At 42.0% G+C, this 23,013-nt stretch overlaps 1 protein-coding gene across 1 annotated transcript in view; it reads right to left on the bottom strand.

Annotated features, from left to right (window-relative positions):
- The window catches only part of LOC139380713 (mannosyl-oligosaccharide 1,2-alpha-mannosidase IB-like), a 125,055-nt gene that overhangs the window by 17,584 nt on the left and 84,458 nt on the right, over positions 1 to 23,013 (bottom strand). Inside the window, exons 7-13 of the mRNA XM_071123664.1 lie at positions 21,594 to 21,674; positions 11,193 to 11,287; positions 9,881 to 10,004; positions 9,702 to 9,795; positions 7,210 to 7,325; positions 6,434 to 6,653; positions 5,835 to 6,007 (exon numbers count right to left, since the gene is read on the bottom strand). Of these exons, the coding sequence (XP_070979765.1) occupies positions 5,835 to 6,007; positions 6,434 to 6,653; positions 7,210 to 7,325; positions 9,702 to 9,795; positions 9,881 to 10,004; positions 11,193 to 11,287; positions 21,594 to 21,674 (903 nt within the window). The remainder of the gene's footprint in view (positions 1 to 5,834; positions 6,008 to 6,433; positions 6,654 to 7,209; positions 7,326 to 9,701; positions 9,796 to 9,880; positions 10,005 to 11,192; positions 11,288 to 21,593; positions 21,675 to 23,013) is intronic.

Genomic DNA, 23,013 nt, shown 5'->3' with positions numbered 1-23,013 from the left:
TACCTATTGCTTTTGTAATTTCTTTGCCCTGGTTAGAATCAGTTGCCTAAGGCTGCTTGAATGCAGAGGAGAGGCGATGTTGTGGTGCTGTTTCTTTGCTTTTCCGTCTTGCTCCAGTATACTGGGGTGATGTTAGTGTAAATGTGTCAAAATATTTGAGGTGTTGGCAGCTGCATAGGCTATTCTCGTTGAGTGTGATGACATAATGTTACCGTTTTATCCACAACTCTGTCCATCGCCGTTGTAATCTAGTGGGAAGACAAAATGTTCCCAAACTGGAGATTTAAACAATGATGGAGGATCCTCCAATTCTGGTTTATCCACCACTCGCCATCGTACAGAACTAGTTCCCGGTTGCGCCTCACAAAAGGACAGTTTGAAATGCACCCAATAAGATTCAAATTTTGATTACAACATGCGCATAGGCTCAAGTTGTTTTAACGGAATAGGCAGAATTATATATATTTTTTAAATCTCAGATTTACTCCAGAGGCATAGGCCTATAAGGCAGCGTAGACATAGCATATAGGTATAGTGTTTTTTTCACAGTGCGGACCGAACCGAGGTCCCCATACCAAACAGTTTGGTACAAATACCTGCACCGTTACACCGCTAGTAGATAAGACTCATTTTTCTGACTAGATTACTAATCTACTGCCTTCCTTCAAATTCCCACCCACAGTGTTTGATTGACAGGTCTGAAACCCTAACAACTCTGTGACTCACAAACATCCTGCCCCCTACCCACAGCAATTGATTGACAGGCCAAACTGTTAAAGGGATAGTTCACCCAAATTACAAAATTACACATTGGTTTCTTTACCCCAAGAGTCCACAGAGCATAATTTGAATAACAAACATCAATGTGGCAATTTATATCTTGCAGCAAAACTGTAAAATATTACTTTAAACCTCTCTTCTCTTGAGATTAATGTTAAACAAGTTTCTTACTTAGAAAATAGTCCTAATTATATAGGCCTATGCAACGACAATATGCAAAAATAAAACACTGAACTCATAAATTTTCAGTAATTTTAAGTCATGTCTTTCTACGCAATATTACCAATCTGGGAGGTAAAGTATTCAATCATTTAACTGTGTATTTTGGATGGAATCAAGGCATTAGAAGGTACTAGAGGGGCCACCAAAATAGAGTTCATTCTGCAAAAAAAAAATCCCAGGGGGCATGCCCAGGTTTTCTACTCCATGTACTTACGGAAAATGTGTGTGATCAAACATGAGCTGATGGGAGATCAGAATCTGTGTAGAACCTGTCTGGTGCTTTTTATGAGAGGTAGAGAAGGAGAGAAAGGGGCATGACAGAGGGTGAAAGCAACAGAGAGCGAGGGAGAGAGTGCCATAGACACAGAGAAAAGCAAAGCCAAGTTTCTGTTCAAAAGAGAGAAAGAAGTTGAAGGCAGAAAGAGAGACAGAGCAAATAGAAAATGAGAGCAAGTGAAAATGAAAGAGTAAGAGAGAGGAGGAGAGGGAAGGAAGAGGGGTGTGTGGTGCAGAGGAGCAGTAGTGGAAGAATTAAGAAGTGTACTCCCTCCATCTCTACTCAATCACTCAGGCTGAGGGAGGCTGCATTCAGACCCACAACAGCTCTCAGCTCTCAAGAGCACCAACATTACCAAAAGCCAGAGGGCAGCGCACACACTCCACACACAGGAATAGATAGAGAAAGGAGGAAAAGGAGGAGATATAAGTAGGAAGAAAGAGGGATAGAAGAAAAGAGGGAGAGAGATGAGATGGGTGAGTGGTGGCAAGGAGGAGGAGAGAGGGAGTGGAGGGAAGCCAGAGAAAGAGAGAGAACGAGAGAGCAGAGTGAAAGTGGTTGAGAGGAGGATTGAGAGAAAGGAGGCAGAAGTGTTTCAATCTGACCTTTGAAAATAAAAGCCTCAGTGGGGAACAGATATGACAAAAAGAGGATGATAACAGGAGCGAGAAAAATATGAGAACAGTAAATACTCCTTTCTCAAGTAGGATTAGTCTGTTGTGTGTTCACACACTGATCCGCTCTCCTTTTACAGTTGCAATGGGTTGATACACTTATCCAATTCTTTCAGATCTACACTGGTGCAGAGAACTTGCCTGGCTACCCAAACTCTTGCTCCGGCCAAACGTTACGCCAGGCCCACGGACGTTAGTTTCTTTTCAGCAATTAGTCTGGATCTGAGTATCTCCCCGACAAGTTCTAGAACACAAACACATTCTAACCATTATGATTGGTCCCAGAAACCAATGGGTTGGGCCAGAGCCAGAACATACATGGGTAAAGCAGCATTTTCAAAATGTGTCATTGGCTTTGATACTCTGATTGGTTAGAGATGATCCAATTGCTGATAACCTTTGTTTGTACAACACCCCTAATTCTGACATCCTCACAAATTACTTCAACGATGGCAGTCTCAGACTGAAGTATGTAGTGAACATAGAGCAGCGGAATCAAATCAAATGTATTCATAAAGCCCTTCTTACATCAGCTGATATCTCAAAGTGCTGTACAGAAACCCAGCCTAAAACCCCAAACAGCAAGCAATGCAGGTGTAGAAGCACGGTGGCTAGGAAAAACTCCCTAGAAAGGCCAGAACCTAGGAAGAAACCTAGAGAGGAACCAGGCTATGAGGGGTGGCCAGTCCTCTTTCTGGCTGTGCCGGGTGGAGATTATAACAGAACATGGCCAAGATGTTCATAGATGACCAGCAGGGTAAAATAATAATAATCACAGTGGTTGTAGAGGGTGCAACAGGTCAGCACCTCAGGAGTAAATGTCAGTTGGCTTTTCATAGCCGATCATTCTGAAGAAGTCAGTTTGAGTTGTCCGACAAGCTGAGAAGGTACTGCTAGATGCTACGGAATCATAAGGGAATGGGCATGGATGGATAGGTAAACTCATAATGGCAACATGTGACTCGTTTCAGGAAACTAGGCGTATGTCACACGTGACTACCTCACAGGAGAGGCATTTGAACGTAAGCTTCCTTTAATTTTTTTTTTTTTTTAATCAAAAGCTGTTTTTTGGGGCAGAAAGGCCTTCTGGAACATGTGAACTTTCATGTGCCTTAATAACAAACGTGTATGCCATCTGTAAATGCAAATAAAATTGTTACTTTTCAAGTCTAGTTGGTTTAGCCACAGAAAAAGACGATGAGTTTGGATTGGTCTGACATGTAGCAAGCGTCTGTCTATAACATGAGCTGGTCAGTATGTGTAGGTAATCCTTTCTAACGCAGCTTTTTTGAAGGATATCACGTAGGAGAACCGCAAAAGTGTTGCTCTCAAAAGTTATGAGTTTGGATTATGGTTTAGCTAGATAGCTAGCTAGCTACATCTCTAAACAAAAGACTCCACTGTGCAAGTAACCATTTCACTACACCTTCTGTATCCTGAGCATGTGACAAGTTAACTTTGATTTTATTTGATATAGTATGTGTTTACCAGAGATGGTAATGTGAAGGAACATGACCTGCAGTCAAGTTAGGATATAACGCTAGGCCAATGAGACAGTGTCCAAGTTCTAGAATTCTACATATGAACGCCCTGCTTTTATTCCGTCACGCTCACAACAGTAAGCTATTTTCTATAATTGGGTCGCCATTAACTTGTAAATAATGATCTTGTTGTGAGTTTATTTTCCTGTAATAATGAAGACAAATGAGCTAAAGTGAAGACGTTGTCAGCTATATGATATGGTCAGTTTTTGAACTGAATAGCCAGCTCACTTAACATTAGCTAGCTAGCTAACAAGCTAGAAACGAACCAAAACATTGTTTAGAAAGTTGCTTTTAGTTGCCTGATTTGCTAGACTGAAATCCAGTACCAGTCAAAAGTTCGCACACACCTACTCATTCAAGGGTTTTTCTTATTTTTTAAAACTATTTTCTACATTGTAGAATAATAGTGAAGACATCAAAACTATGAAATAATGTAATACCCTAAAAAAGTGTATACAAATCAAAATATATTTGAGATTCTTCAAAGTAGCCACCCTTTGCCTTGATGACAGCTTTGCACACTCAACCAGCTTCATGAGGTAGTCACCTGGAATGCATTTCAATTAACAGGTGTGCCTTGTTAAAAGTTAATTTGGGGAATTTCTTTCCTTCTTAATGTGTTTGAGCCAATCAGTTGTGTTGTGACAAAGTATGGGTGTTATACAGAAGATAGCCCTATTTGGTAAAAGACCAAGTCCATATTATGTCAAGAACAGCTCAAATAAGCAAAGAGAAACGACAGTCCATCATTACTTTAAGACATGAAGGTCAGTCAATCTGGAAAATTTAAAGAACTTTGAAAGTTCCTTCAAGTGCAGTCGCAAAAACTATCAAGTGCTGTGATGAAACTGGCTCTCATGAGGACCGCCACAGGAATGGAAGACCCAGTGTTACCTCTGCTGCAGAGGATAAGTTCATTAGAGTTACCATTCTCAGAAATTGCAGCCCAAATAAATGCTTCACAGAGTTCAAGCAACAGACACATCTCAACATCAACTGTTCAGATGAGACTGCGTGAATCACGCCTTCATGGTCGAATTGCTGCAAAGAAACAACTACTAAAGGACACCAATAAGAAGAAGAGACTTGCTTAGGCCAAGAAACACAAGCAATGGACATTAGACCGGTGGAAATCTGTCGTGTTCAAAATTGAGATTTTTGGTTCCAACCGCTGTGTCTTTGTGAGATGCAGAGTAGGTGAACAGATGATCTCTGCATGTGTAGTTCCCACCGTAAAGCACGGAGGAGGCGTGGATGTTGTGGGGGTGCTTTGCTGGTGACACTGGCTACATTCCAAACACTTAAAAGACACACCCTATCCCCTCAGCCCTTAAATTAAGTGGACACTTCTGATGACGTATCATGACGTCTGACGAGTATACACTTGCAGGGCAAGTGCCCTAAATTCGTCACTCATTCGTCCCGCGACGATTGTGTTTTCAGCCACTGGTAGCTTTAGCTTGTGGGTGCTTTATATGCTCTACAGTCAATTATGATTGCATGTCTAAAGTACTTATATTAACTATATAATTATTAATATACGCCTACTGTATGATAGCTAGCAAATTAAATTAGCTAACTAACGTTAGCCTGCCTAGCTGGAAATTCTGAAGGAAAATATTTTATTTCTACAATTTCCAAAAGCTAACTAAACAAAAACATAATTACTTTTACGAGACGTGTTTGTGCAGTAGTAGCACAATTTCTAACTTATTTACATTTGTTTTTACTTACACTTGTATGTTGAGGTTTTATGTTTTGCCTGACTTTTAGGTGTGTACAAACTTTTGTCTGGTACAGAATACTAAATTAATTTTTAAACAGGTGGGTTTAGTGGTGTTAAAATACACTAATTATGCTCTTTTGGACCACCAGGCTGCTGTTGTCATGCAACCTGTAGTTTGTGTTTATACTTTTTCATAACGACAAGTTTGATGTCGGACGACAATAGAATGTTCATGATGTCACTGCGACAACTGTTGATAGATGTAGTATAAACCAGCCTTTAGTCTTGAAATCTTTGGTTGTTTAGAATCCTTAAAGGAGATGGGTGGGGATAAGGCTTAAGAGGGTGTGAATGACTGAATGGGTGAAGACAAAGAAGAGCAATCCAGTAGGTGTACCAAAATATTCAAGGCCATTTACTCAAAATTGAGGTTACAAGTTTATCAACTTCCAAAGCAGAATTACTTTCCCAGTGTTCCTCAACTGTAGTGTATGATACTTTTATTCAATGTAAAAAAACACTATTTCAAATTTTGCTACATAAGACTGGGTCAAGCCGGTAGGTCACATGTGGTAGTAGTAATACTAGTGAGTGTTTTTCCAGTGGCTCACCTGTGCTGCCTCCCAGCCCCACTGCCTGTACTTGGGGTCATGGGTGAACCTCCACATGTACCAGTAGGTCTCGATGACCTCTGGCCTCAGGATGTAGTATTTCTCATTCTGACGCACCGCCACTGCTTCCAGACCACTGTCAAACTTAAAGGCCTCTGGACCCAGCTTCAACACTATGGAGAGAGGGAGGGAGGGAGATGGGTACACAACACATTTCCTGCCAATTAAATGTTTGGAGTTAGAATGTAATAGGAACCGATTACAGTGATCAAGAAGCAGACAGATTTGTTCTGCACGCCTTGTCACTGTGTGTGGGAACAGAACACAAGTTCATAAAAAGAGAACTAAAAAAAACTAGGAAATATCATCACTGTAAAACTTCACTTTCAGGAAGATCAGCCCGTTCCCATGGTAACCTCACTTAAAAAAAACATCATTATTTTAAGCTCACACAAAATCTGATTCACCACCACGCTTATATTCACATGGCGACAACTAAAATCCATGGCAACCAAACCACCCTATAATAAGTTACCATTTATCCCTAAACTTAATTTGTTTTCCCTATAAGTTTAGGTGTGTGTGTTTCTCCATCTCACCAGTGCGGTCGTAGGACTCATGGCAGGTGTGTGCGATCTCAGCCCCCAGCTGTAGGTAGTGTCCAGCCTTGTCGTCAGGTGAGCCGTCGGCCCCCAGAGCGAACATCCCCCCGGCGAAGCAGGTCAGGTGACCCATCTTCCTCTCCAGGTGGCCATTCTTCCACTCCCCGATAAACGTCAGGCCGCCGTTGGACTTACGGATCAGGTGGCGCTCGATTGCCTGGAAGGAGATGCGGAAAGGATATGGGTGGTGGAGATGGTAGGAGTAGGTGTGTGTGGGTTTAGGGAGCAGGGTGTGTGGGTGGTGGTGATGGTAGAAGGAGTAGGTGTGTGTGGGTTTAAGGAGGAGAGATAGATAAAGGACAGGTAGTTAGTCCCTGGCACAGTAGAGGGAACAGGAACAAAGCTGTTTAAGTGTCCTCAGCTTCAGTCCTTGAGAGCAGCAGCAGAATCTTCTATCCATCCTCTTCCCTGGCACATAATGTACTTGATCAATCAACGTCAATAACTGGCAACAGAATTCAGGCATCTACTTCCTGTTAAATCGCTCACTGATTAAAATGCAAAGATTGAGCCCAGTACACTGCAGTTAAAGTACTTTGAGGAGTTGAGGAGCAATCCTAACTATCTGGTCATAAGGATATAGAGCAAGGTAGTTGCTATTTCAGGGTAGGATAGTTGAAACACAGCTGTGTGTATGTCAATCAAAGACATCTCCATGGAGACCAGTTAAAGGTGGCTTGTCTCCATGGAGACGAGGTAAGGGTGGTGCGTACCTCAATGGCGTCGTCGTAGGTCTTGCGGGCCTCTGTGTCGGTCTTGTCTGACATGAGCCAGGCCTTCAGCAGGTACTCATAGAAACTGTCCCCCAGACCTCCAACTGATGTATGGTCTACAAGGGGGGGAGAAAGAGAGGAGACGGGAGAAGGATGAGAGGGTGGGAAAAAGAGAGGGTGGGAAAAAGAGAGGGTGGGACAAAGTGAGGGAGAGAAAAATAATGAAGATAGAGTGACAAAAAGGGGAAGATGATAATTTATTCATTGGATGTTTTCATCTAAACCCCAACCAGAGCCAGCACTATTCTTCAGAGGGGTTTTAAATTTACAGAAAAAAACGACATGGAGACGCTTTGTCCCCCTTTCAGTGTGATGGCAGAGAAGATTGTGGTTGTTTACTCTCTCTCTGATGTACTCCTTCTTAATGTCCCCAATGTCCCAGTAGAAGTTGATTCAGCCTTTATAGCTGGCCTAGTTACAGTGACACCACATTACAGTGATCCGGAGGCTGTGCCAACTCTCACTCAGTGAGAGGACACAGATGGGTAGGCACGCGTGCACGAAACGCACGCACACACAATCTCTCACAGACTACCCTGAGTCATGAATCCGCAGTATAAAACAATGTGGTATAGTTTAAGTCGAGTAAAGACACTCGACTTAAAGACACTCGATTGTGTTTTCCCCATGAGGCCTGACACTGTTTAGCTTTATTTGTTAGCCAGCAAGGACTTGCTATTGTGTTGTTGCCTCCCTCTGGCTAAAGCCATGCTCTGATGCTAACAGAGCTAGCCAGCTTATGACTCAGCAGTGTTAACCAACAGTGAAGCTAACGATGCTAACCAATGCTGAGGGAGTCATTGAGAGCAGTAGGGCGAAAGCCATTAGCGGTCCGAGTCCACAGCTAGTGCTGGGGCTAACGCCTCAATGCTTATGGCTAATGGTAAATGAATGCTGTGTGAAATGTGCTGGCTGGGCTTGTAGCATGTCCAGCACTGTGGAGAGGTGTGTAGTGGGGAGATGGGCATCTCTTCAGCAGATGTTTCAGTGGTGTGTTATGTTAGTCAGGGGAGAGCTAATGCTAACAAATGTGCTGCTGGAACAGACAGTTTTTATAGTAGTTGACAGTGGGACTTTACGACGATAACACTACTCGTATGTCTGTCTTTATGTCTGTCACTCTCTCTATGGGTCGGTTTTAAATACCTACAGACATCTCTTTGATATTACACTGGCACTTTCTATATGGCTACAACACATACATTCACATCTCTCACACACAGTGGTATAGACTTATGGCACACGATTACTTTGTGATTTCCATAGTCACACACTGCTCATTACTTTGAGTGACAATCCTCCTTCCGTCTCCTGCAAAGACACACACTCAGAGCAAAGTGTGCAGAGAGAAAGAGATGAGCTGAAGAGACTCACAGACACAAAGTCAAATGTTTTCTATGCAAAATTGGCATTCCCCTGGCAAAAGAGAGAGAGAGAAGTTGCTATGAATAATTCATTCTCATATGGAGGGATGGAGAGATTGAGAGAAAAAGAGAAATAACAAAAAACTACACAAACAACATTGGAGAGGGGTAGACACTGTAGGGCTCAGTGTGTGTGTGTGTGTGTGTGTGTGTGTGTGTGGGGGGGGGGGGGGGGGGGGGGTCAGGTTGAGCAGTGAGAGGCAGAGACAGTAATTAAACCTCTCTCTCATTCAGGATAATAAACAGAGTTAGTTAAGATGCAGCCTGCCAACAGCTTCTAATTATACATATTTATTAAAGAAAAAAACAAAACACTACTCACACACATTCATTTACATAGCCTAGCGCCCATTGCACCTGCATTTGAATAAAAGGAAATAGAATTTAATTCAGTCAAATTAAATGAAATTCAAACGCTTCTTCTATTTAATATTAGGTGTAGTCTATACAAATATACATATTGTACATAAAACATGTTGTTATATACATGCATATAAAATATTGTTTAAACAATTTATTTTCAGGACCATCTCTTAAAATTAAAACCTATATGCAGATATATTAAAAAGTTATTACATATTGTTCAATATGGGGAAAATACGACATTCCCCAGAATGCAATAGTTTAAACCTCAAGTTCACCCTCAGGCCAACTGAAATGGTTGGTGGAAATATAATTGGCTATTCTAAGCACAAAGTAAAAAAAGTATATGAACATTGTTTCTAGAGAAAAGTTATATATTGTTTGGTAGCTGGAAGTGTGACCGGTCAGATTCAATGTTCTCATGTTCTGTGGCTGAGTGGAATTTCTTTGAATTGCACTGAATTAAATTCTACTTCCTGTCACTCAAATTCTACATCCTGTGGCGGTGTGGCCAATTCAATTCAAACTCATGAGCTGAATGGGAGTTAATTCCAAAATTCTGAATTGAGCTCAACCCACACCCACACACACACACCCACACACCAGTGTTATTCTCTGAAGTTGAGAGAGACATGAGGTACTTACGTTGGCCCCAGCGACCGGTGCGAGGGTTCAGATAGTTGGGGTAGAGCCCGTTGGGACGGTCCATTTTGGCGAGCAGCTTCCGTATGTGCATTACCTGACAGGGTTAGAGGAGACATGGATATATCTCTCACCCAGGGGAACACGCAGACTTAGACACCAGTACTAAGGAGGTGTCTCACCTTTTGGTAGTAGGCAGGGTTCCCGGTGAGGTAAGTGAGGTGGACAAACTCCATGTGTAGTGTTCCAAACTCTGCCAGGATACTACTGCCTGCTGACGCCCAGCCCCAGTTACGCCCCACACCACTACACACAGAGAGGGAGAAAGGATTAACTTCTTTGATATAGGGGGCGCTCTTTTAATTTTGGGATAAAAAAACTTTCCCGTTTTAAACAAGATATTTTGTCACAAAAAGATGCTCGACTATGCATATAATTGACAGCTTTGGAAAGAAAACACTCTGACATTTTAAAAACTGCAAAGATATTGTCTGTGAGTGCCACAGAAGTAATGCTACAGGCGAAACCAAGATGACATTTCATACAAGAAGTGCCCCAGATTTTGAATGCGCTGTGTTCCAATGTCTCCTTATATGGCTGTGAATGCGCCAGGAATGAGCCTACACTTTCTGTCGTTTCCCCAAGGTGTCTGCAACATTGTGACGTATTTGTAGGCATATCATTGGAAGATTGACCATAAGAGACTACATTTACCAGGTGCCCGCTTGGTGTCCTCCGTCGAAATTATTGCGTAATCTCCAGCTGCATGCATTTTTCCATTTGGTTCAGAGGAGAAACCAAACTGCCACGAATGATATATCATTGAATAGATATGTGAAAAACACCTTGAGGATTGATTCTAAACAATGTTTGCCATGTTTCTGTCGATATTATGGAGTTAATTTGGAAAAAAGTTTGGCGTTGTAATGACTGAATTTTCGGGTTTTTTTCTTAGCCAAACGTGATGAACAAAACGAAGCGATTTCTCCTACACAAATAATATTTTTGGAAAAACTGAACATTTGCTATCTAACTGAGTCTCCTCATTGAAAACATCCGAAGTTCTTCAAAGGTAAATGATTTTATTTTATTAATGATTTTCTTGTTTTTGTGAAAATGTTGCCTGCTGAATGCTAGGCTTAATGCTATGCTAGCTATCAATACTCTTACACAAATGCTTGTGTAGCTATGGTTGAAAAGCATATTTTGAAAATCTGAGATGACAGTGTTGTTAACAAAACGCTAAGCTTGTGAGCCAATATATTTATTTCATTTCATTTGCGATTTTCATGAATAGTTAACGTTGCGTTATGCTAATGAGTTTGAGGCTATGATTACGCTCCCGGATACGGGATTGCTCGATGCTAGAGGTTAACTTTCAATCATTGAGTAGAGAATCTTACTGACATGCCATTGTTGCAGTTATGGATGTAGATCTAGGGTTAGGTTGTGGTCAGATGTAAATCTAAGGTTGTGTTGTGGTCTGAGACTGACCTCTTGAGGTTGACCATGGCCCAGGGGATGCCTGTGGGAGTGTTGAAGGCTGGGAGCAGCTTCTCAGCCAACTGGACCGCCTTCACCTTAAACACCTATCGACAGAGGGAAAGAGAGAGAGGGTGAATGAAAGCTTTATAGGAAAAGCTGAGAAAAAGCTTCAATGATGGAGAACATATTTTTACAAGAGACATAACAAGACAGCCCGAAAAAACATTAAGCATTTACACGGGACAGAGAAACAGTGGCCAAATGAACATGACAAAGCATCTGAACTAGTTTACAGGAGAGGCTGAGCATATTGTGGAGGTGGAGGGCAAAACTCCCCCTCAGAGACCACTAGAATAACAGTTGAACCACATTAGAATAACAGAGTACACACACTCAAGTACACAGTCACACTTTCCCAGCTGTGTGTCAATGTGTATATACAGTGAGTGTACAAAACATTAAAAGGACACCTGCTCTTTTTATGACATCGACTGACCAGGTGAAAACTATGATCCCTTATTGATATCACTTGTTAAATCCACCTCAAATCAGTGTAGATTAAGGGCAGGGGACAGGTTAAAGAAGGGTTTTTAAGCCTTGAGACAATTTAGACATGGATTGTATGTGTGTGCTATTCAGGGGGTGAATGGGCAAGAAAAAAGATTGAAGTGCCACCGGTTTGTGTCAAGAACTGCAACAGTGATGGGTTTTTCATACTCAACAGTTCCCCGTGTGTATCAAGAATGGTCCACCACCCAAAGGACATCCAGCCAAGTTGACAATTGTGGGAAGCATTAGTCAACATGGGCCGGCATCCCTGTGGAACGCTTTCGACACCTTGTAGAGTCCATGAGGGGGTGCAACTCAATATTAGGAAGGTGTTCTTAATGTTTTGTACACTCAATGTATACCCCATCCATTGATTCTAAGCCTGTCTGACAGCTGCAATAAAGCTCTTAAGACTACACTGTTTTATCACACTGTCATCAAGAGGTGTGGGACATTAGCCCGCACATCCCAACAGTCTAAACTGGGTTTCTCTCTTCATTTCAGGAGGTAGGTTACTGAAACAAAATGTTCAATACTCCTTTTATGCAAGTCAAGTACACATTGGGAAAATAAAAACGAAAATGTAGACAAAACGAAATGCCCAAGAAAAGGTGGGATCTTTTTGTATCTGTAAAATTAATTATGCGAGAAATGTCAGTGTAAATGCTTTCATGCGCAAATACTGATATGATAATCATCATATCGTAAACTTGGAGTCATGCGATGACGCATGTGGTCCTCCTACTACGACTCGGGAAAGTATGAGGTTTATTAGGCTACAGATTTAATAAACTATCATGAACTTCAGGGTGATGAAAGTGCATCTTGATGATCCTTTCCAAAAATATTGAGAGTCGTATTCTGGTGACATGAGGATTGATGCTTGGCTGCCGTTTGACAATTAAAAGTTATAATCTCGCTCTTTTGTCCATAATAATCTGATAATGTAGGCTATTCCTGCACTGTATCTGCCAGCTGTTTGCTAGAGCACATGTGCCAAGACCGGATTGGGCACATTCATCACATAATGCACATTGTTTTGTGACAAACCATCAGTAGAGTTGAAAATCACGCACAGCCTTTTACCCGCAACAAGTCAATTTGATGGACACATCTCTGGTGGGAAAGTTTGCATATTGTTTTTTATGCCGATTTTAGAATATTTGCATGGAAACCTGTCGCCGATTGGATGGAAACCTACAGTAAGTAGCTAGTGTCCCTTACTGCCCCTTACCCACAGAGTAACACCCAAATCAAACGAAAAGCTTTTTTTAAACTCACGTGAACGAACGTGTACACGCTGGAATTAGAACGCACAGTAATGAATAGACAGAAAACAGACGGGCTGCGAGCGTCAACGCTGTCAACGCCATACACTTCAAATGATAAAGAAATACATTTTGTAGGCCCTAATCTATGGATTTCACATGGCTGGGCACGTGCATAGCCTTGGGTGGGAGGGCACAGGCCCACCCACTTGGAAGCCAAGCCCCCCCAATCAGAATATTATTTTCCCCCCACAAAAGGGCTTTATTACAGACAGAAATACTCCTCAGTTTCATCAGCTGTCTGGGTGGCAGGTCTCAGACAATCCCGCAAGGGGAAAAGCCGGATATGGAGGTACTGGGCTGGCATGGTTACAAGTGGTCTGCGGTTGTGAGGCCGGTTGGACGTACTGCCAAATTCTCTAAAATGACGTTGGAGGGGGGCTATGGTAGAGAAATTAACATTCCGTTCTCTGGCAACAGCTCTGGTGGACATTCCTGCAGTCAGCATAGACTTACATTCCATCCCTGCAGTACAGTTGATAAGCATTGCTATAAATGCTAAAAATCCAATCTTACTGAAGCATGTATCACTTGTTGGCCTATCCCTCTGTACTGGTGTAGATCTACTCACATCACTCCTCTCAGGATCCCTCCCCCTTGACCCATCTTCCTCTACCTTCTTCACTGCCTCAGCATATGACACCTTCTGCACTACTCTAACCCTGGAAACCTCAACCTTCCTCTCCCAATCATGTAGTAACCAAAAAAAAGTGTTAAACAAATCAAAATATATTTTATATTTGAGATTCTTCAAAGTAGCCACCCGTTGCTTTGATGATGAGTTTGAAAAATCTCAAATAGATTTTGATTTGTTTAACACTTTTTTGGTTACTACATGATTCCATTATGTGTTATTTCATAGTTTTGATGTCTTCACTATTATTCTACAATGTAGAAAAAAGTAAAAAATAAAGAAAAACCCTGAAATGAGTAGATTGGTCCAAACTTTTGACTGGTACTGTACATCTTGTTCTTGCCCTCTCAAGGGACGATATTTTCCTCTCCCAGCAGCCCATTTCACTCCCACCAAAATCCCCCACAGGAAGTTGGAGCATTTAACAGCAATTTCCTGAAACCTAGAGTCTTAAATTATATCAAACAATGTAGCCAACACAAAAGTATTATGTTTGATCCTAAATTAAATTGAGGTCGTCTCAACGACACTATGTTCAATTTAGGGGTAATGATTATTCTTATTAATGTGTCTTTATGTGGATAGTCTAGTGAAATGTTGTAGCAGTCTAGCTATTTGGAATATGAAAGAACAAAACTAGGCCTGTATGAGCTTGTTACACATCTCCATCACTGACCTCATCAAGTTAGGTCTTACTAAGTTACCATTCATTCAACATGCCTAGTTGTCATTGGTGAACTGACTATTATCACATCATCAGCAGCTTACTGTTGACATAGGCCTACAGCTATACCAAGAGGGCAGATCAACAACTTATTAATTAACATTGGACTACTCATCTTTAACAGTTGAACATATTTCTGTAGAGGATGGTATTAGCGGAACAGCTCTCTGCTATTTTCGTTTCCATCCACGCAGAGACGGCGGAAGAACTTGTTCTCGCTTAGTTGACTAAACGCTGTTGCTACCTTCGTCGTAATAATGCTTTAGCTAAGGCGCCAACTATGAAATAAGTGGTTATGTGCTTGACTAACACACAATTTTAGAACAGATTTTTGGCTAACAGTTGGTTCTCTATTTTCTCAGTGGTATCAATGAACGAAGTGGTGAGCTGCCATCCAGCTCGAGGGAGGAAAATAGTACTATGAATACAGGGGCAGGCCAGAGCGGAGAACTAGAGACTTTTTGTGTAGCTCCTCGCCCAAATCCTCCGATTAGCTCCGTGTAGCTACACGCCAATCAATGACTGAGAGATATAGGCTATTCCATCTCACAAACGTATTGATTCACTCACAACACGCACCAAATACACACAAACATTCCCCTCTCTTCACTCATATCATCTGAAAGAGATGTTTTGAAAATGGAGGCTCTACCTGAGTGTGCCTTTTTTTTATGTGCCTCTGAGAGCAAAGCTTGGGTTGAACAATGTTCTCTCTCAATGCCGCTTTTAGTCCTGACCTGTAGCCGACCAAATAAAGGGGCGAGAGCAGAGTTTGAGTTGAATGAGAGAGCACCCACTATCTCGCTCTCAATCCCCCTTCACTTGAACACCCTTGCTCTCTTTCTCTCTCCGTCCCTCAGTCCCATAGACCAGGCGAACGAGGAACAAGGGCAATTTGGGTCTGAACAAGCTCTCTCCCTCTCGCCATCAGGATTAGCTGTGAGGCCAGGTCGGCAGTATTCCCAGACTGCAGATTTGTAGCACTGGCTGGTCGTAGTTCTGCCTGGAATCAGCTGCTCCAACCAATCCTCTAACTCAGGAGCGGAGCCTGTTATTACACACAGGAGGATATGAGCCTTGCTCTCTCTGAGATAGAACCCCATGACCACTCGGCCTGCCAGAGAGAACACACGCATACAGAGGTGCGCACACACACACACGTGCACAAACAAACACACACTCTCATATCTCTCTCTCCGGGGGAGGATGTCACTGTGTAAATGTACACGAGTCCCATAAAAGGATCAGAAGGTATACTGTGAAATCTGGTGAATGAGCCTGTTTTGGAAAAAAAGCCCCTCAAGGACCCCAGGAAGAGACAGGATTAAGTCAACAAACGCTGTCCGTCCTTCATGGGGCTTACTACGTTTGTTCTTCATCATGCTAGTTATTCATCGTTTAACTTGTTGTTCCTTTATTATTTGTCATCTTTTATATTCTATTGTATCAGTCCGTAGTGCTTTATTGAAACAAGCTTGGAAATCCATGGGACTGTGTTCTTGGGGATTTAACTACAACTGCCTGACTGAATTTCAATCAAGCAGCGGTTTCATCAAGCAGCGGTTTTACCTGGGCTCTCCAGCTCAGCCAGTCATTGCATGATTATCTTCTATATGGCCTGTAAGACATAGCTGAATCTCTCACATCCATATTCATGGATACTGTTCATCTGCAGTGTAGCAATCACATATCTTGCTCTCCCCTTCTCTCTCAACCCCCTCCTTCGCACCCTTCCACGTTGCACGCTCTTCCGTCACTCACCTCCCACAATTACCCCCCCCCCCCTCTGCCTGCAGGTGCAGTTGCAGCCAGTCAGTCAGTGTGACAGAGGAAGCAGTGTTCTGCCTTTGATGGGCTCCATGTTTGACAATATGAGACGGAGTCAAGCACTCCCCAGCAAATCAGACAGATCCATAGCCTCAGCTCACAGCGACTCACTGAAAGACGGATAGCGAAGTAGGAAGATGGAGGGAGGGAGGAAAAACATGTATCGCAGAGACAGGTTAGAGAGAAGCAAAAATAATTGTACAGCGGTCTAGGTCTTTTGCTGTGTATCACAACATCCCTTACTCCCTCCATCTGCCTCCCTCCCTCTTTTTACAGGGTGACTCCAGCAGGCCATGTCTAGCTGCAGTGTGTCAGTGTCTGCAGTTTTCCTTGACTCTCAGCTCATTATCTTACATTACAAGCCCTGCTCCCTTCTCCGGTTTTCTCTTTGCAATCAGCTGGCTGTGTTTCTGTCTTTCTCTCTTCGTTTCTCTCTCTCACCCTCCCCAGTCTCTCCCTCCCTAGTTCTCTCTCCCCCTGCGGAGAGGTTATTACTCTGTTGACAGAAGAGCGCAAGCTTTCACCTCAACTACATATCCCAGAGAAATTAGCACATTTCCCCTAAACTACATATCCCAGAGAAATGAGCACATTTCACCTCAACTACATATCCCAGAGAAATGAGCACATTTCACCTCAACTACATATCCCAGAGAAATGAGCACATTTCACCTCAACTACATATCCCAGAGAAATGAGCACATTTCACCTCAACTACATATCCCAGAGAAATGAGCACCTTTCACCTAAACTCTACATTTCCTTCAGAAAGTACTCACACCCCTTGACTTTTGACATATTTTGTTACAGCCTGAATTGATTCAATTGAGATTGTGTCACCGGCCTACACACAATACTTCATAATGTCAAAGTGGATATTTTTTTAAATTATTATTTTCAAATTAATAAAACCTGAAAAATATTCAACCCCTTTGTTATGGCAAGGCTAAATAAGTTCAGGAGTAAACATTTGATTAAAAAGTCACATAATAAGTTGCATGGACTCACTCTGTAATAATAGTGCTTAACATGATTTTTGAATGACTACCTCATCTCTGTACAATTATCTATAGGGTCCCTCAGTCGAGCAGTGAATTTCAAACACATATTCAACCACAAAGACCAGGCAGAGAGAGCCAGGGTGGTTCGTCGCTCCAGTGCCTTGCCATTCACCTTTGCACCCCTGGGACGGACTACACTCAACCATAGGACCTACTGAAGAGATGAGTCTTCAATAAAGACTTAAAGGTCGAGACCGAGTCTGAATCTCCCACATGGGTAAACAGACCATTCCATAAAAATGGAGCTCTATAGGAGAAAGCCTTGCCTCCAGCTGTTTGCTTTGAAATTCTAGGGACAATTAGGAGGCCTGCGTCTTGTGACCGTAGCGAACCCGTAGGTACATACAGCAGGACCATGTTGGAGCAAGTCCATGTAATGCTTTGTAGGTTAGCAGTACAACCTTGAAATCATCCCTAGCCTTAACAGAAAGCCAGTGTAGAGAGGCAACCACTGGAGTAATATGTGTTTAGTACTAACTTAATTTGTGGACAAAAAGTTTGGTTTTTGCAATGTTACAAAGATGGAAAAAAGCTATCCTTGAAATATTCTTGATATGTTCGTCAAAAGAGAGATCAGGGTCCAGAGTAAAGGCTGTAATAGGAAAAACTGAGGATGAATCAACAAGTGTAGTTACTCCAAAATACTAAGAATGAATGAAAATAATTTGGCAAAAAAAAAAAAAAAATGTTCTGAATACAAAGTGTTTTTTGGGGCATATCCATCAACACATCACAGAGTACATTTTCAAGCATGGTGGTGGCTGCATCATGTTATGTGTATGCTTGTCTTCGGCAAAGACCAGGGAATATTGTTGCATAAAAATAAACGGAATAGAGCTAAGCACAGGCAAAATCCTTGAGGAAAATCTAGCTGTCTGCTTTCCAACAGACACTGGGAAACAAATTCACCTTTCAGCAGGACAATAACCTAAAAGGCCAAATATACAGTGGAGTTGCATACCAATATGACATTCAATGTTTCTGGATGGCCTAGTTACAGTTTTGACTTAAATTGGCTTGAAAATGGCTATTTAGCAATGATCAACAAGCAACTTGAAGAGTTTTAAACAGAATAAGGTGCAAATATGATACAATCTAGGTGTGCAAAGATCTTAGAGACTCACAGCTGAAACTGATTCTAACGTGTATTGACTCAGGGGTGTGAATACTTATGTAAATTAGATATTTATGCATTTAATTTTCAATAACTTTGTAAACATTTCATAAAACATGTTTTCACTTTGTCATTTATGGGGTATTTTGTGTAGATTGGTGTGAAAAAAATACATGTAATCCATTTTGAATTCATGCTGTAACACAACAAAATGTGGAATAAGTCAAGGGGTATGAATACTTTCTGAAGGCACTGTATACCAGAAGCACTAGCAACCTTCACCTCAATTACATATCCCAAAGACACTAGCACCTTTCACGTAAACCTCTGGAGCAAATTAGGGTTAAGTGTCTTGCTTATGTCTCAGTGGCACGAGCACCTATCAGTGCCACTGAGTGCCATTGTGTAGAGAAGGTTGTGACAAGAGAGGGAACATAAAGTAGCTATAGAGAAGAGTAGAGAAAGAACAGAGGAGAGGGCCAGTGTGGAAGAGGAGAAGAGCGAAGACAGGAAAGAAGATGAGAGAGGGGTGGAGGGGAGGGCTGAGGGGACAGAGAAGTGAACATCATCCATTACTGTGTGTTGGGGCTAGTTCTGCCACACACATGCCCTGGGAACTAGAGGTCGACCGATTATGATTTTTCAACGTCGATACCGTTTATTGGAGGACCAAAAAAAAAAGCCGATACCGATTAATCGGACGATATTTATATATATTTGTTATAATGACAATTACAACAATACTGAATGAACAATGAACACTAATTTTTAACTTAATATAATACATAAATAAAATCTATTTAGTCTCAAATAATGAAACATGCTCAATTTGGTTTAAATAATGTAAAAACACAGTGTTGGAGAAGAAAATAAAAGTGCAATATGTGCACAGAACATATGAAAACTGGTGGTTCAATATTCCCAGTTCTTCAATATTCCCAATTAAGAAGTTTTAGGTTGTAGGGATAGGAATTATGACGCGGCGACTATTTCTCTCTATACCATTTGTATTTCATATACCTTTGACTATTAGATGTTCTAATAGGTACTTTAGTATTGTCAGCCTAATCTTGGGAGTTGATAGGCTTGAAGTCATAAGCAGCTCTGAGCAATGCTTGAAGCACAGAGCTGTTTATGAGCATTGCTCAGAGCTGCTGGCAAACGCAGTAAAGTTTGAATGAATGCTTACGAGCCTGCTGCTGCCTACCACCGCTCAGTCAGACTGCTCTATGAAATATCAAATCATAGACTTAATTATAATATAATAAACACAGAAATACGAGCATTTGGTCATTAATAAGGTCTAATTCGGAAACTATCATTTAGAAAACAAAACATTTATTCTCTCAGTGAAATACGGAACCGGAAGTTTAAATATTGCTGTTACATTGCACAACCTTCAATATTATGTCATAATTATGTACAATTCTGGCAAATTAATTCGCAACGAGCCAGGCGGCCCAAAATGTTGCATATACCCCGACTCTGCGTGCAATGAACGCAAGAGAAGTGACACAATTTCCCTAGTTAATATCGCCTGCTAACATGAATTTCTTTTAACTAAATATGCAGGTTAAAAATATATACTTCTGCGTATTGATTTTAAGAAAGGCATTGATGTTTATGGTTAGGTACATTTGTGCAAAGACAGTGCTTTTTTCGGCAATGCTCTTTTGTTAAATCACCACCCGTTTGGCGAAGTTGAAGCTGTGATTCGATGATAAATTAACAGCCACCACATTGATTATATGCAACGCAGGACAAGCTAGTTAAACTAGCAATATCATCAACCATGTGTAGTTAACTAGTGATTATGTGAAGATTGATTGTTTTTTATAAGATACTTTAATGCTAGCTAGCAACTTACCTTGGCTTCTTGCTGCACTCGCGTAACAGGTGGTCAGCCTGCCACGCAGTCTCCTCATGGAGTGCAATGTAATCGGCCATAATCGGCATCAAAAATGGCGATTACTGATTGTTATGAAAACTTGAAATCGGTCCTAATTTATCGGACATGCCGATGAATCGGTCGACCTCGACTGGGAACATGGAAGAAAGCGCTCTCACGAACGTTATCACCCCTCCCATTCCCCACTCAACATCTTTCTGATTCCCTATCCCACCACTCCTCCAGCCTCTGCAGAATTATCACCATTTATTCAGAGTGGGAGAGAGGGAGAGGCAGTGAGAGTGAGAAGAAGGAGGGATGATCATTAAGAGGGAGCGTGGCCATGGATATGCTCCCATCAGCTGAGTAGTCTGGGACCGGCAGAGCCGCATGGCTGGAGCTCAATTCCACCACTCACACTCCTTTAATAGGAGCAGGAAGAGGAGGATGACTGATACCTCATGGCAGGGGAGCTCGACAGAGAGAGAGACTTGTGGTAGTTTTCATTAGGTGAGGGGAGTTCCTTACTAATTAGTGACCTTAATTCATCAAACAAGTACAACGGTGGAGCGAAAACCTGCAGACACTCGGCTCTCTGTGGAATGAGTTTGACACGTGTTTTAAGCGCACTGTTTAATTAAATCATTGAGACACAAATGACTCAAGAGGGAGCGGGATGGCCACGCTGTGTAAAAAAAAAAAAAAGCTGCCTCAGCTGCATTGTTCTCAACACCAATATGCTGGTTAACTTTTATTATGCACATAGCAACATATAGGGAAAGGAGTCAATTCAACAGCACAATTGATTATGTTTCATGACCGCAGACAGCGACCGCTATCAAACGCAGGAGAAAGCGCATTTGTAATAAAATTATATTATATTTATTAGTGTTGCACCATTATTCTTACATAATATAACCATATACAATTACAGCTGCATGTCTTAGAGTGATGGACTGTGCCATTCCGGTGGCCTCCACAATGGATTAGTCCACTGAGAGAGCCGCGAATCAGAACGGTGTCTTGTGCACCATGAAAAAAAAAAAGTATTTATTTGCGACTGCTCGACTAAAGAAATCTCAGTCGACCAAACAATCCACCAATTAACTAAATGAGGTCAGCTTCAAGACAGACGAGACAGGACAGACAAGACCGGACAAGACCTGTCAGGACAAGACAAGACAGACAAGACAGGACAGACAGGACAAGACAAGACAGGACAGGACAAGACAGACAGATGACAGGACAGACAAGACAGACACACTAATCCCAGATGAGCAGATACCTCCTGTCCAGAGAGGTAGTAGGCGGCCAGCAGTCCTCCGATGAAGCGGATGTTGACCTCGAAGACAGATACCTCAGCATTCTGAAGAAACAGAGGGGAGAATCAGCCAGAGAAAGAGAGAAAGTGAGACACCACACAGAACTGCCAGAGCCGCCTTGTGCCAAAATGACATCAGATATCTTGCACAGTAATACCAAACACTGTGTGTGTGTAATGGCACACATTCCTGAATTCAAATAGCCTACCATTCAGACCAAGGCTGGAACACCAAATTCATGTCTGACTAATACAGAGAACACCTTACCAAGTTCTACCACAAGCACAGCCTGATTCCCTATGTAATAACTTCAACGGGCTGTTAATCCAACTGTCACCCTGGGAGAGTGGAGAAGGGGGAAGACAGGGGAGGGGAGATTTGTTAAAGTGGGTGTTGAGGCACCCCGGCCGTGTCGTGCTCCCCCTCTGAAGGACGGTGGTGAGAACTCTTAAAGCTCAAGGCCTCGTCATCATCCATCTCCCCTTCAGCACCGCTACCTGTTTACAATGACACTTACGTGCCAGACAGAGAGCGCGGTCATAAAACCACCTTGTGTTGGCACAACTGCACAGCACAACAAAATGATCGCCGTCATACGGGTGACCCACACAAACTGCACAGGACAACAAAAATAAAAAAGTGTCATTCAGGTGACTGAAAATGTCATCAGTCATTCAGGTTCTGCACATAAACAATCAGACATGACAATCATTCGCAGTCATTCAGGTGTCCCACACTCTAATTAGTGTCATTCAGGTGTCTCACACTCTAATTAGTGTCATTCAGGTGTCTCACACTAATTCGTGTCATTCAGGTGTCTCACACTAATTCGTGTCATTCAGGTGTCTCACACTAATTCGTGTCATTCAGGTGTCTCACACTAATGTCTCACACTCTAATTGGTGTCATTCAGATGTTTCACACTCTTATTAGTGTCATTCATGTGACTCCTATAAAGACATGAATTTATAATGTTTAAGGTGACAACTGACAGATATACTTTAACTGCAGTGCTTCAACTCCTTCGATATATACGATGTAACATTTAAAAAGTGTATACGATGTAACAATTAAAAAGTGTAACATGTAACATTTAAAACATGTCAGAAATTTCCTTGGAAACCATCTGAATATTACTCCATATTAAATTAGGTTCATCTAATCCGAGTGGGACATCATGTACTAATTAATCTCCCACGTGCTATCGATTCACATCAAATCTTACTTTAAACTCTGGTAAATTAATTCCTAACCCAGTGTTGGCTAAACAGACTCCATTAATTCAGTCATTTTTAAAGCGTGACGATTCATTTCCGACTGCATTGAGAGTCATCCATCATCGCAGGGTGCTGTAGCACAGGCCTTCCAGGAGCCATACAGCTA

Source organism: Oncorhynchus clarkii, chromosome 22 (genome assembly GCF_045791955.1).
Source record: "Oncorhynchus clarkii lewisi isolate Uvic-CL-2024 chromosome 22, UVic_Ocla_1.0, whole genome shotgun sequence".
NCBI classification, from domain to species: Eukaryota; Metazoa; Chordata; class Actinopteri; order Salmoniformes; family Salmonidae; genus Oncorhynchus; species Oncorhynchus clarkii.
The sequence above is the reverse complement of the archived record's forward strand: the minus strand, read 5'-3'. Positions and strand labels throughout refer to the sequence as shown.